Raw genomic sequence first — 15416 nt, 5'->3', positions numbered from 1 at the left:
TAGTAGTAGTAGTATTAGCAGTAGCAGTAGTAGTGTAGCAGCAGTAGTAGTACAGTAGTAGTAGTAGTACAGTAGCAGTAGTAATAGTGGTAGTAGTAGTAGCAGTAGTAGTAGTAGTAGTACAGTAGTAGTGTAGTAGCAGTAGTAGTAGTAGTAGTAGTAGTAGCAGTAGTAGTAGTAGTAGTACAGTAGTAGTGTAGTAGCAGTAGTACAGTAGTAGTAGTAGTGTAGTAGCAGTAGTAGTACAGTAGCAGTAGTAGTGTAGTAGCAGTAGTAGTGCAGTAGTAGTAGTAGTAGTAGTAGAAGCAATAGTAGTGTAGCAGTAGCAGTAGTAGTATTAGCAGTAGCAGTAGTAGTGTAGCAGCAGTAGTAGTACAGTAGTAGTAGTAGTACAGTAGCAGCAGTAGTGTAGCAGCAGTAGTAGTACAGTAGTAGTGGTAGTGTAGCAGTAGCAGTAGTAGTAGTAGTATTAGCAGTAGCAGTAGTAGTGTAGCAGCAGTAGTAGTACAGTAGTAGTAGTAGTACAGTAGCAGTAGTAATAGTGGTAGTAGTAGTAGCAGTAGTAGTAGTAGTAGTACAGTAGTAGTGTAGTAGCAGTAGTAGTAGTAGTAGTAGTAGTAGTAGTAGCAGTAGTAGCAGTAGTAGTAGTAGTAGTACAGTAGTAGTGTAGTAGCAGTAGTACAGTAGTAGTAGTAGTGTAGTAGCAGTAGTAGTACAGTAGCAGTAGTAGTGTAGTAGCAGTAGTAGTGCAGTAGTAGTAGTAGTAGTAGAAGCAATAGTAGTGTAGCAGTAGCAGTAGTAGTATTAGCAGTAGCAGTAGTAGTGTAGAAGCAGTAGTAGGACAGTAGTAGTAGTAGTGTAGTAGCAGTAGTAGTACAGTAGTAGTAGTAGTGTAGTAGCAGTAGTGGTACAGTAGTAGTAGTAGTGTAGTAGCAGTAGTAGTACAGAAGCAGTAGTAGTGTAGTAGCAGTAGTGGTACAGTAGCAGTAGTAGTGTAGTAGCATTAGTAGTGCAGTAGTAGTAGTAGTGTAGTAGCAGTAGTGGTACAGTAGTAGTAGTAGTACAGTAGCAGTAGTAGTACAGAAGCAGTAGTAGTGTAGTAGCAGTAGTAGTACAGTAGTAGTGTAGTAGCAGTAGTAGTACAGTAGTAGTAGAAGTGTAGTAGCAGTAGTAGTGTAGTAGCAGTAGTAGTACAGTAGTAGTAGTAGTGTAGTAGCAGTAGTAGTACAGTAGCAGTAGTAGTGTAGTAGCAGTAGTAGTACAGTAGTAGTAGTAGTACAGTAGCAGTAGTAGTACAGAAGCAGTAGTAGTGTAGTAGCAGTAGTAGTACAGTAGTAGTGTAGTAGCAGTAGTAGTACAGTAGTAGTAGAAGTGTAGTAGCAGTAGTAGTGTAGTAGCAGTAGTAGTACAGTAGTAGTAGTAGTGTAGTAGCAGTAGTAGTACAGTAGCAGTAGTAGTGTAGTAGCAGTAGTAGTACAGTAGTAGTAGTAGTACAGTAGCAGTGAGGTGAGAGGTGACAAACGTCCGGTGGCAGCTCTGTGGGAGGTACTAGAGAAAGAAAACCCAATGTGTCTACATCATGTAGTCTGACATGGTCCAAGCTCAGATTAGCTAACACCGTCACTGAAAGTAAACACTTAACGCGTGTTTTTGTGAGGAAATTTTCAGGCGCCTGGTAAAAAAAACGCAATTTTGTGAGCTCAAAGCACGTCTGTCTGAGACTAACAGGAGCAACAACTCACTACTGTTCTGTGTTTCCTTATTCACACTAACTTTGTGCTGATGAAATAGTCAAAGACAAGAGCTGAGGTGGAAAAACAGACTGTTCAAAGAGCACATACAACCAGTTCAGGGCTGTAAAAACTGATATAAACTATATTATTACTGGATCTGGAATCTCATTGGCTACATGATGCATCAATCATCCGGAGGCTGGTGTGTAAGTGGCTCAGCAGAGAGGAGGAGGAAGAGAGAGCGGGTCACTGCTCTACACGTTCACTCATCACTCTTCAAATGTGTTGCTGAAATGATCCAGTGGACATTTTAGAATAAGAGAAAACCGTTTTTGTTGGAGTTTGATGCACTTCTGAAACACACGGACACTTTATTGATGAGTTGACAAAACTGTGTACATGCTAGTTTGTTTGTTTGTTTGTTTGTTTGTTGTTGTACCATCCTGATGTGGTCTTATGTTGAAATGGTTTGACTTTATACGATGTTTATGTGATGCTCGTGAACTTCCTGCTGGGATCAATAAAGTCTTATCTTAATCATTAATAATACATTTGAATGTATTTGACAAGTATCTGTAATATTTAACTGAATCTGCAAAGTAATTTAAGTCACATAATAAATGTAGTGGAGTAAAAACTACAATATCTGCCTCTCAGTTATAGAAGAGTTGTAGTGTAAAGTCAAAATTGCCTTTAAATACAATACTTGAGTTAAGGGGGTACGATGACCTGGACACCTGGAGGCGGTCACTGTCCGACACCGGGATCTACAAAGACGAGGACACTGAGTTCAGAAGATGGTCGCCTAAAGAACCGAACAACGAGCACAGTGGGGAACACTGCGCAGAGATGTATGATAACGGACTATGGAGCGATGCCGGATGTCACAAAGCTTTTGAGGCGGTCTGCATGGATGTCAGAGGTGAGGATGTGAAGTAGTGAAGTTGCAAATGTACCAGTTTGGTGTTTGACCTCTCTGCCTCTTCGTCTTCGGTTACATGAAGGTGATTTAAAGCAGCTCGGTGTGAAGTCTGCCTTCACTTCGATATGATAATCAGGGCCATGAAGCGAATTATAGAGTCTGATGACACACACACCTCGACGGTTAGCAGGTTTATCCCCTGTGACTGTCTCGGTCTGAAGCGGGTCAAGAACCGGAGGCCAAATATCTCTGATGTGCATTTGTGGACGAATGTGGTGACGGACAGCTCCATAGTGATTTCACATTGTAACTTAGATTTTTAGTTTTTTTGACATCTCTGGGGATTTATAATGCCGTGGATGCTGCCACAGCCACAGCATGGGTGGCTGACTGTAGGTCAGGGTTTGTGCCTCTGTACGTCTGTTTTCAGGGCTGAATGTGACGTTTGTCCTCACCAAAGACATCATGAGCTGGACTGAGGCCCAGAGCTACTGCAGACGACACCACACAGACCTGGCCAGTGTGAGCAACACGGCAGAGAACCAGAAGGTAAAGGACGTATCGAGGGACCGACACTGCAAAAATCAAACATAAATAGATAAATGTAGGCGTTAATTAATGTTTCTGTTATTTAATTTGCTCCTGTGTGTATTTACCTTCACAGTTAATTCACACATTTATCAACTTTTCCATTTTATTTATTCATTTGTTCATTTTTAAATGTATTTCTGTGTTAATGTCTTTATTCTTTCCCCTTTTTGCTTTAGCCTCTGTTTACTTCCTCTAACGTATTTATTCTGTGTTTTCTGTGTGACTGACGTGCTGATGGCTGTCATGCTCACTGGGGGTCTCTAGAAGATGAAGTCTCAGTATAGTTCGTGTCTGTTGTTTAAAAACCTACTCGGCACTCACGCGGGTCTCATGACGGCTACGGTAGCTTGAATAATACTGATGCCAGGCTCTGGATTTGATGACATAACTGTTCACACCGTAGACGGCACAGAGCTGAGTGTGTCGGGGGGGCGAGGCCTCACTGATTACTGTATAACATACGACTTTATCCACTGACTCATATTTCACAGAGAAAAAGACTCAGACAGTTTCCTGACTGACAGCTTCAGCTGTTGCTCAGCTAACAGTAGTTAGCAGTAGCTCAGTTAGCCGTTCAGCTCCTCTCAGGTGACTGTGCTCTGACCCGGAGCTCCGGGCGCTGTGGGGTTTTTCCACCGTCACTCTGGGCGTTGCTGAGTCGATCCATGCAGCGCCGATTTGCATTACCAGGTTAACCACGCCTAGTAGGGCCGTAGTGTGCCGGCCCACCTCCAAGCGGGCTGCGCCGTCCCGTGACGACCCCCCATCTCCCCCTCAAACAAGCCTGTGTTGCGAGACTCAGCTCATGTCTGAGCAGGAAACCTTAGAGAAAGGCCTTTTTAGTTGGTTTTGTTTTTCTCAGTGGTTTTGTAGCTTCTTACTGAATCTCTGTGTGTTTGCCTCTTCCTGCTCTGTGTCCTCACTGAAGTCGGGAAACAGAGATGTGTGTTTTCCTCCTTGGCCAAAGTTGTTTGTGCTCGCCTCCTTCACTTTCACCAGCAGTAATGAAGCTGCTCGTGGGAGACTCGGTCTTGAGAAGCTGCAGCTTTATTTACCCACAGCTGAGGCCTTCACTGCACATTGAAGTCGCTGCTACCTGCCCTCTTCTCCTGCTGCTGCACCCTGCACCAGCTCACACCCCCTCGCTCTATTTCATTTCATTGGAAATGAAACGAGTTTTCCACTCAACCAGTGGAGCTTTTTTTAGCATCTGTTTTTCCATAGCACCGAGAGGAGGAAGAGTTGGATATGCAAATCCCTGCCACACCGGGCTGACTGTGTCAGGTCCAACAGAGCGGAACCGGGCCGGCAACAGTTGGTTTACACCTCTGGTACAGGAGCTTTGGACTGACAGGTCAATAACAGACAACGATACATAAACACATTTTGTTGAAGTTCATATCAATGATCAGTCTGAAATAATGTCATTTCAGAGACGACTGGCTGCGTTTAGTAGCTTGATAGAAGAAATGAAGGATTGAGAGCTGCTGTTTGTTCCCTCCTCAGGGAACAACACCGCTGAATACACGGCTAACTAGCTGATGGTAGCTAAAGCTGCAGTTAGAAGTAGTTAGCGGTCTCCACAAAATATGATTCAGATCAGAATCCTGGTCAGAGCGTCTGTAAATCAGCCCGGTGAGCCTGAGACTGTCCCGCCTGGTCCTGCCCTGCTGTGCTGTGAATGGCTCTGAATCACAGCCACCTCATGCATATAACAAATCAGAAACACATAAAGAAATGTAAAAAGACAACACAGACATAAACCAGTTGAGCGCATACCTCCGCCAAGGCCCGACAGTCCCTTTTATTCACATCAGATTGTGCTCACTCACAGGTACCAGCCAACAAAATGCTCCTGATTGATTCGTTATTCGCTGAGAAATTCAATGAATTTAAAGATAAATTAAAGTTAGTGGGGTCTATTCTGAGCCGAGACCCATCCTCCATCCAAGTGTGGTGGAAATCAGTTGTGTAGTTTTTGTGTAATCCTGCTGACAAACCAACAGACCAACCAACGGACACGTTATTTGAACATAACCCTTGGTGGAGGTAACAAGTTCGTGGAAATACAGTAATAAAGACTGAAAATACAAATAAAGACTTTTAAAAATGTATAAAGAAAAAATGAGTGTGAATACAAAAGCAAATGTCAGATTTAATAAAGTCATTAATGCCTACGTTTACCTTTAATATTATTTTTGGTGCATTTAATGGGATATTCATTTATTTATTGAGCCATTTATTTATTCATTTATTTGTTTTTGATTGTGGCAGTGCCTGTCCTCCATAAAAGAGTTGGTACCCAGAGAAAAACACTTCTGGATCGGCCTTTTCAGAGACTCCTGGAAGTGGTCGGATGGACGTAACTCCTCATTTGGGTTCTGGAGACAGACACCAAGGGAACCTAACAACAGACGTGGGAAGGAAATTTGTGTGGCGGCGAACTTTCCCAACGCTGGAGAATGGGAGGACTGGAACTGAACCTGAAGAGAGCGTTCATTTGCTACAGTGGTAACTTTTCATTCACGCTGTATTCAAATGTAAATTTAGGCTTATTTCATACATACAGCAGAAAAACTGCTCAATCGTTGAAGAAGTTATCAGGCAGCAGTGATCAACTACAGGTGTAGTTTGTGTTGTTAGAGTGCTGGCCTCATTCATAAAACATGCTAAGCTAAACTACGCTGAAGTTAGGTTTTGTTGCACCATAAAACAGCGACCATGTTTTTCTCTTCCAGATGTTAAAGAATGACAAAAGTTTCTGTTTCAAAGCAGGTGGTGAAAGTGAGGCTGCTGAAGAAGAGCTCCTCTCTGCTGCTAACACAGAACGCAGGGCGTAACTCAACGAATGTGTTTTGGAGATATTAAAGGATAACTACCGTTTTTTACAACCTGGACCTTATTTCTAGCAAAATATATGATCATTTACTCACCCAGATAACTTTGGTGTCATTTGGCGTCGTTCGGACGAAATTAGATCCAGTGTAGCGCAGATATATCCATATAATGCGAGTGGGGCAGCGACACACAGCCTCTATATAACACATTATCTGCCACGAAACTAGTTCATTTCACTAATATTTTGTTACGATACGCTCGTGCTATTCCCCTCTGAGTCCGGGCTCGTCTGTTGTCAACATCCGGGGTCTGTAGGTTGACCTACTACCTCTGACCTGGAAGATGTCATCTCTGAGCTGCACGCACCCGCGACAGCCCGGCTTGTTTACCTGTAGCTGCTACTGCTAGTTTGACCCCGGATGTTGATAACGGACGAGCCCGGACTCAGAGGGGAATAGCACGAGCGTATCGTAACAAAATATTAGTGAAATGAACTAGTTTCGTGGCAGATAATGCGTTATAGAGGCTGTGTGTCGCCGCCCCGTCACTCGCATTATATGGATACGTCGGCGCTACACTGGATCTAATTTCGTCCGAAAAACTTCGAATGACACCAAAGTTATCTGGGTGAGTAAATGATCATATAGTTTGCTAGAAATAAGGTCCAGGTTGTAAAAAACGGTAGTCATCTTTTAAGGACAGTGAATGTTTTGTATCTCAGCTCAAACAGAGGCTGAAGGACCAGGGGGTCAGTGAAGGCATCAGACTGAGCTGGAGGAAGCAGTCAGATGGAAAGGTCTTCCACAAGGAGGAGGAGACAGAGAAGAAGACCGTCCAGAGGAGGACGAGCTTTTATATGGAATTACTGCGTCCGTTTACATGAAAGATTGTTTTTGCTTCGTCCTTTAAAAAGAAAAGTTTTGTCTCCAGAAATATTTTGCAGTCTTCCTTTAATTCCCATGATTGTCGTAGGTACTATTGTTTTGCTGCTACAGAGTGAAGAATCGTTGTCTTTCAAATGATTGTGGGTGCATACGAGCTGTAAATAAGCAGCAGTGCTTTGAGCTAAATGCTACTGTCAACATGCTAACATGGTCACAGACTCAATGCTATATGGGCTAGTGTTCACCATGTTCACAACTGGATTCTTCACCATGGCAACCGCAGCTGAGGCTCATGGGTGTTGCGGTGTTTAGAGCCATCTGAAAACGACAGATAAAACCAGATGTCTTAGAAACAAAGTCAGTATCATTGACATCAGTAGATGGACCCTTTTGGTGATTGTACTTTGTGTTGAGTGTGCAAGCTCATAAACTGGAGCTTGAATCAACAACTGTGCGCATGAGTCCTGTCGAGATTACCCACGGTCGCACTGACAAGGCTACAGCCACCAAAGTCCTCAGGCCGGACTTCAAGGTGCGTGACAAACACGTTTCATGACAACAACTGAGGGGTTTTTGACAGATCTGCCAACACTCCTGTTTTTCCATGTTTCCCTGTAAACAAATCATTTCCTGAAAAACTACCTGTGGGATAGGTGTTTTATCTCCATAAAATGCAAATAGTTGTTCACATGACGTCAAATGATCCTGAGGCGCTGTGAGCTGTTTCAGCTATTTCAACAGATGCGAGTCTGAATGCTCACATCAGAATGAACAGAGAGCCAGTGAAGATGGACGTAGTTCTCCTGCTCGTCTTGGCTGCATCAGGCAAGTAGTGATCATAAATAAATATATATATTTCATGTATAATGTTTAAATTTTTTAGTGGGAGAGGAATGGATTTGATAAACGGTGGGAGAAGTTTAGAAGGTAAAAGACTCTAAACAACTGAAGCACAGAAGTTTTTTTTTTAAAAAGACGTCACGAGCCCAAAGAGTTGGGAACACCTGGTTTAATATATAATGATGTATTGTTGTGTTCTGTTTTTAGGTTTTTCATGATTTTAATGTAAAAGGTTGATCTTAAGAATAATTAAATGTACTTTAAATGTAATAATAATAAAAATAATGCATTTTATTTAAAGGTGCCTTTCAAAACACACATAACATAACAACAGTACATCAGACAATATGATCAGGTAACATCGGTGTGGAAGTTAAATAAATTAATATGAAATGCAATTACATAGTGCAATAGTACAATAGTACAATAATACATATGAAAGTGTCAGAAGTGTGAATGTCTGGTGGGAGAGAGGTCAAAGGCTGGAGGCAGATGGGCTGAAGGCTCTTGACCCCGTGGTGGTTAGGTTGGCAGATGGGGCAAAGAGCTGGATGGTAGAAGAGGGTCGGAGAGTGCGGGATGGTGTGTGGATATGAATAAGTTCAGAGAGTACACCTGAACACAGAAATGTGATGTTTCAACATCTCACGTTGTTGTTCTGTTGTTCCTACAGGGCTGAGTGCTGTCTCATCACGTGTCCCTCGTCAGTACCATTTTGTTGATGACCTGAAGAACATGACTGAAGCTCAGAGGTACTGCAGAGAGAAATACACTGACCTGGCAACTATAGACAACATGGAGGACGTGAAGATCCTGAACGACACCGCAGATAAAAACAATGTGTTCAAAACTGTGAGTTCACTGATGTCTTTCTTTAGTCTCGAAGCCATTTTTGACAATCATGTAAATGACACGCAGGTTGAAAGTTTTGCACTTCCACATTGGTGTAAAGTCAGTAGATACATTTTGAAGTAACATTTTGAGGTACTGTACTTGTACTTGAGTATTTCCATGTAATGCCACTCTGTACTTCTACTCCACTACTTCTCAGAAGGACATTGTAAGCAGCACTTTAATCTTGTGTCTGATTAAGGTGCAGCTTGAGTTTAAACTACTCCTACCTCTACCTCTAGAAAATGCCTCATATTTATTTGTTTACAATATGAAATGTACTCAGACTATATGTCTACATATGTCTATATATGTATACAACGCTCACTCCAAAGAAGTTGGGACGTTGTGTAAAATACAAATTTAACAGAATCGGGGAATGTGATCATTTGCTGATCCTTTTTGACATAAACTCAGTTTAAAACAGTACAAAGACAATTTATTTATTTCATGTTCAACTTCACTGATTTGTGTAAATATATGTCTATTCTGAAGCGACGCGTTTCAAACAAATTGTGACGGGGCAACAAAAGCCTGAAAGTTGTTGTGTTGGAACCTTCCACAGGTAAACAGGTTCATCGGTAACAGGTGATAGTATCATAATCGGGTATGAAAGGGGCGTCCTCGAAAGGCTCAGTCGTTCACAGGCAAGGATGGGGCGAGGTCGTCAAACACATGATTGTATAAATGATTTTACTACATGAGCTCAGGAACAGCAGGACTGAAGTCAGCTCTTTGCAAATGTTTGCATTGTGTCTTTATTCTACACAGCGTCCCAACTCTTTTAGACTCGGGCTGTGAAGTGTTTTTAATATAAAACTCCCTCGTTGTGTTTCACCAGACTGAGTGTCCCTGTTGAGCTGCAGTGGATGGAAACAAAAGGAGGGACTGTTGTATTAGAAAGCCTGTCACTTTGGAAGATATGAACTGGATCTGTGTCACTCAGACTGCTGAAGCCTCAGATTCACCTCTGAATGTAGTTTTACTCAGAATGAGGACTGTGGATTTTGACCCCCGTCACTGACAGGATATTGAAAGAATATTACCAGGGGATAATATGGCCAGTATGAACAGGAAGAATGATCACAGCATGCACATCCTGTTTCAGTGTACATGTGGGCACCTAGATATAGTTTTAAGAAAGACTTAAGGGTTTTGCAAATTGTTGTGAGAGTTGAGCCAAAGTCATTGTAAAGTAGAGGCAGTATCAAGACTGAACATGTTACGTGAAAACATTTCCTTTAGCAGCTCAAAGCTAGAGCAGGGTCGAACGCTTTATATTAAAATTCAGCCTAAAGAAAGATACATTAAAATATTGCTTTCAGGGTGTCTGGATCGGGCTGTATGATGACGTGAACAGCTGGAGGTGGTCACTGTCAGACACCAGTTTCTACAAAGACGGGGAGACGGAGTTCAGACAGTGGTGGCCTGGAGAACCAAACAACGGTGACAGTAGAGAGTACTGCACAATGATGGATGATGGACGATGGCGTGACTATCCTTGTAAAGATCATCATAAAGCGGTCTGCATGGATGTCAGAGGTGAGAATATTCAGCAGTGAAGTTTAAAACACACCAGTTCAGGTTCTTGAGCTCTCCCTCATTATTTGGGCCGATACAGGATCAGTCAGTCAAACTTTATTTACAGCACCTTCCATCAAAGTTAGTACAATTCAAAGAGCTTCACAGACGACTTACAAGCCAATAAGGCAGCAATGAATATTGATGATTTGACAGCGATGCAGATGAGAATGAGAAAAAGAAGCTTGTCAGTGATGAAGGACTTGTTTGGGTGGAGCAGATAGAAGAGCATTGTAATAGTCCATCCTGCTGGATTTAAAAACATGCTTCAGTCTCTGAGTCACTCAGACGGAGACGTGGCCGCAATTTAGCTGTTTCAGATAATAAAAGGCAGATCTGGCTCCACTGCCCACATGAAAGCAACTGAGTACATGTACTCTATTACTACGCTACTTTATTTACTGTGTAACTTTATAACTCCACTGGATCTCAGAGGGAAAATGATGTATTCTTGAATTGACTTCATTTACTCAACAGCTGTAGTTACTTGTTACTGCTCAGATTAATATAAACATTAAAAACATATGAGAAGCTTATAAAATACAACACATTGTTATATATTGAACTAGTTCCCAACCTTCTTGCTTCTTTCTGCTGGTGACCTCTAACACAAAGCTCTGTCTACTGGAGCTTCTTGTCATGTTTCACATGTTCATGTGTTGTTAGTTCCACCAAAGAAACATTTCCCCACTAAACTTCTCACATGGTGAAGTCCAAAGAAGTCAGATGATCCAATGTTTTATGTGAAAGCAAATATTGGAGGAAAGTTAAAGAAAAGAAAAGCTGAAGACAGATTTGTGTATCAGAACTTTTTTCTTTTCTTTCCTCTCCCATCAACCATCTGACGAGCCCTCAGATGTATCTGGTGACCCTTCAGAGGGGCCCGTATGTTTGTGTTTCATAAATCTGAGAAAATATTCACATGTAGAAAAAATTATGTGTCGATCTATTAGATGTAGATTTTAAGGATGTGATTATTAATGGGGAGAGACTGTGAAGAAATACTCAGGAACATTTATTAAGATGATCATGTCTTCCATCTTTATTTTACAAAGTCATTAATTCAGTGGATTTATAATGCTGTGAATACTGCCACAGACACGGCATGGATGGTAAACTGTATGTTATAGTACCTCTGCACAGCACTGTGCTCTGTTTTCAGGGCTGAATGTGACGTTTGTCCTCATCAATACTCCCATGACCTGGACTGAGGCCCAGAGCTACTGCAGAGAACACCACACAGACCTGGCCAGTGTGAGGAACACAGCAGAGAACCAGGAGGTAAACGACATGGTACCTTCAGGAGAACTAGCCTGGATCGGCCTTTACAGAGACTCCTGGAAGTGGTCGGATGGAAGTAACTCCTCATTTAGGTACTGGGCTCAAGCTGAACCTGATAACTATGGTGAGAATCAGGTTTGTGTGGTGGCAGCCTTGGGCAGAGATGGAAAATGGAGGGACCATCTCTGTAGCCGGAACAGACCGTTTGTTTGCTACAGCCCACGTGAGTCTTAACTTTTTATTCAACTTGTATTTATATTTGGATTTTGGGTTAATTTAGCATCAAATGTAGACATCACAAGGTAAGGTAAAAGACTGTGAACAACTGAAGCACAGAATCTTTTCTTTAAAGACGTCACGAGCCCAAAGAGTTGGGAACGCCTGGTTTAATATATAATGATGTATTGTTGTGTTCTGTTTTTAGGTTTATCATCCTTTAATGTAAAATGTTGGTCTAAAGAACAATTAAATGTACTTTAAATGTAATAATAATAATAATAATAATAATAATGCATTTCATTTAAAGGTGCCTTTCAAAACACACATAACATAACAACAGTACATCAGACAATATAATCAGGTAACATCGGTGTGGAAGTTAAATAAATTAATATGAAATGCAATTACATAGTGCAATAGTACAATAGTACAATAATACATATGTATAGTGTCAGAAGTGTGAATGTCTGGTGGGAGAGAGGTCAAAGGCTGGAGGCAGATGGGCTGAAGGCTCTTGACCCCGTGGTGGTTAGGGTGGCAGATGGGGCAAAGAGCTGGATGGTAGAAGAGGGTCGGAGAGTGCGGGATGGTGTGTGGATATGAATAAGTTCAGAGAGTACACCTGAACACAGAAATGTGATGTTTCAACATCTCACGTTGTTGTTCTGTTGTTCCTACAGGGCTGAGTGCTGTCTCATCACGTGTCCCTCGTCAGTACCATTTTGTTGATGACCTGAAGAACATGACTGAAGCTCAGAGGTACTGCAGAGAGAAATACACTGACCTGGCAACTATAGACAACATGGAGGACGTGAAGATCCTGAACGACACCGCAGATAAAAACAATGTGTTCAAAACTGTGAGTTGACTGATGTCTTTCTTTAATCTCAAAGCCATTTTTGACAATCATGTAAATGACACGCAGGTTGAAAGTTTTGCACTTCCACATTGGTGTAAAGTCAGTAGATACATTTTGAAGTAACATTTTGAGGTACTGTACTTGTACTTGAGTATTTCCATGTAATGCCACTCTGTACTTCTACTCCACTACTTCTCAGAAGGACATTGTAAGCAGCACTTTAATCTTGTGTCTGATTAAGGTGCAGCTTGAGTTTAAACTACTCCTACCTCTACCTCTAGAAAATGCCTCATATTTATTTGTTTACAATATGAAATGTACTCATAGACTATATGTCTACATATGTCTATATATGTATACAACGCTCACTCCAAAGAAGTTGGGACGTTGTGTAAAATACAAATTAAACAGAATCGGGGAATGTGATCATTTGCTGATCCTTTTTGACATAAACTCAATTTAAAACAGTACAAAGACAATTTATTTATTTCATGTTCAACTTCACTGATTTGTGTAAATATATGTCTATTCTGAAGCGACGCGTTTCAAACAAATTGTGACGGGGCAACAAAAGCCTGAAAGTTGTTGTGTTGGAACCTTCCACAGGTAAACAGGTTCATCGGTAACAGGTGATAGTATCATAATCGGGTATGAAAGGGGCGTCCTCGAAAGGCTCATCAGCATATCAAAACGTAGCTGTTACTGTATTATAATTGTGTAATGTTAAAAGAAATTGCTGAGAACAAAACCTGCATATATTTGTGTATTTATAAGAAAAAAAAAACTAATTAAAGACAGACTGAAGGTGGAATAACAAAAAACAATAATGAAACAAAACGGGATGTATGGGCCTATTACAACGACTGCATTCACTTGTAGAGAGACCAAATACCCATATTGTCTGAGTTTTACTATATGTGTATAAGACGTATAAGACCAGGCAATCCTTCAAACCAACAGAGAGATGGACTAAGAGAGAAAGTGGGCAGAGACAAGTGATTTAGTTTCTAGGATGTGACTGTGACATTTGTACATAGGAGATCCATTTTGACCATGACTTTGTAAATTTATCCATTTGTAGGCGTGAAAAAGTAATCTTTTCCATTATATATATTTCATTAACAATATCAACCCATTCCTCTATTGTATTATATTAAATATTATAATATTTTGTGCATCTCTGACCAGAAATTTACAATAACTGGACATTCCCAAAATATATGCCAGTGGTTTGCATCCCGGCTCCCACACATCCTCAAGCACCGCGGATCCTCTCCTGCAAAGTGAGCTTTCTGTTTAGGGGTTACAAAGAATCTGATTAAACATTTCCATGCAAATTCTCTCCATGTATGTGAGTTGGTGCATTTCCACTGAAACTCACAACAACTGTACCATTCCTCCTTGGGAGTTTCGAAATTACCTTCCTTCTCCCAGTCATCTTTAATATAGTCTGTGGAGTAGGTTTTTTTAATCATGAAGCCCTTATATAATCTAGATATAGTACCCTTGACCCGCTCTAATGAATAAGCACGTAATATCTCTTTTAGTATTGGGTCTTCTGGATCCACTGAATAGTTTCTAATAACCTTGTTGAAGTAATTACGTAATTGTAGATACCTGTAGAAGTCTTGCTTTTCTAAAGAATGATCTCTTTTCAAAGTTTGAAACCTTTTAAGTTGTCCCTTATCTATTATTGAATAAAATGTTGTTATTCCTTTAGATATCCAGCTTTTAAATCTAAGGTCCAACTGATTTGGTTTAAAGTAAGGATCGTAGGCACACCACCTAATTATTCCTAACTTGTCATGCAATTTATATGCGTCTTTAATTGAGTTCCAGGTTTTAATTTGGAATTTTGTCCATGGATTCTGTACCTTGTTTACAAATTTTTCCAGGTCCTTATTACCTAGTACTGTCAGGATTGGAGGATCCTTAATGAGTGATAGCTCGATGTCTTTCCACCTGGTATGATAGTCTTGGTTACACAGATTTATCAATGGTCTAACTTGAGCTGAGAAAAAGTAATCCTTTAAATTTGGTACAGCAATACCTCCTCTCTCTTTCGATAATTGTAATGTTTTAAACCTTACCCTGGGTTTCTTTCTCTGCCATGTGAACCTGGAAATAATGTTATCCCACTCAGAGGATTGTTTTGTGGGTATTTCCACCGGAAGAGCCTGGAACAAAAAGAGAAGTCTCGGGAGTATATTCATTTTGATGGTCTCCACCCTTTGAGTAAAGCTCATAAAAGGATTGGAGTTCCATCTTTGTATATCCAGTTTTATTCTGGTAAGGAGGGGGTCATAATTGGTCTTTGCTAATGTAGAAATGTCTTTAGGAAATAGCACACCTAAATATTTCATTGCATCCTGGTCCCAATTCAGATGATATCGATCCTGAAGTTGTTTAGATGGAGTATAATTTTGTGTTAGGATTTGGGTTTTCTGAATATTTAAAGCTTGGGTCTGCAATTCGGTACAAAAGCATGATTTATCATATTTGCAATCAAAATATTAAATCATTTGAAAAAAACCCAAAATAAGTCCATTATCTCTGGCAGCTTCAGACAGTTAGACAGTGCAAGAAGTAAAACGAGTCAACATCGGAGCGGCTTTTCAGTGATGGTGACAACTGAAGGAGTCGAAGACCTGAGGACGGACGCCATGGTAGCTGTGTCTCTGTTGGACAGGTAAGAGCTGGTTTGTTTTGTTGGGGAAATGTATTATTACTCTGCATTATGTAGTCAACGTAGCTAACGTTAGCTCCTTATGTTGCTG

The 15416-nt window shown here is 40.9% G+C and overlaps 2 protein-coding genes across 4 annotated transcripts in view; one reads left to right on the top strand and one right to left on the bottom strand.

Moving 5' to 3' along the window:
- LOC311264633 (C-type mannose receptor 2-like) overlaps positions 1-15416 on the bottom strand; it is a gene marked incomplete at its 5' end in the record, with an annotated part of 51376 nt that overhangs the window by 10149 nt on the left and 25811 nt on the right. The window contains one exon of one of the 3 annotated variants that reach the window (XM_084365653.1): positions 1-3230. This exon is cut by the window's left edge and continues 1272 nt beyond it. The exons of the other annotated variants lie outside the window; for them this stretch is intronic. The remainder of the gene's footprint in view (positions 3231-15416) is intronic. 3 annotated transcript variants of the gene reach the window in all.
- LOC311264631 (macrophage mannose receptor 1-like) overlaps positions 6766-15416 on the top strand; it is a 34169-nt gene continuing 25518 nt past the window's right edge. Inside the window, exons 1-5 of the mRNA XM_084365649.1 lie at positions 6766-7793; positions 8482-8660; positions 10025-10241; positions 11443-11784; positions 12461-12639. Of these exons, the coding sequence (XP_084221775.1) occupies positions 7736-7793; positions 8482-8660; positions 10025-10241; positions 11443-11784; positions 12461-12639 (975 nt within the window). The 5' untranslated portion in view covers positions 6766-7735. The remainder of the gene's footprint in view (positions 7794-8481; positions 8661-10024; positions 10242-11442; positions 11785-12460; positions 12640-15416) is intronic.

The sequence above is a fragment of the Pagrus pagrus genome (genome assembly GCF_965226575.1).
Source record: "Pagrus pagrus genome assembly, chromosome: 11".
Taxonomy (NCBI): domain Eukaryota; kingdom Metazoa; phylum Chordata; class Actinopteri; order Spariformes; family Sparidae; genus Pagrus; species Pagrus pagrus.
This window is presented reverse-complemented; position numbering and strand designations above follow the sequence as displayed.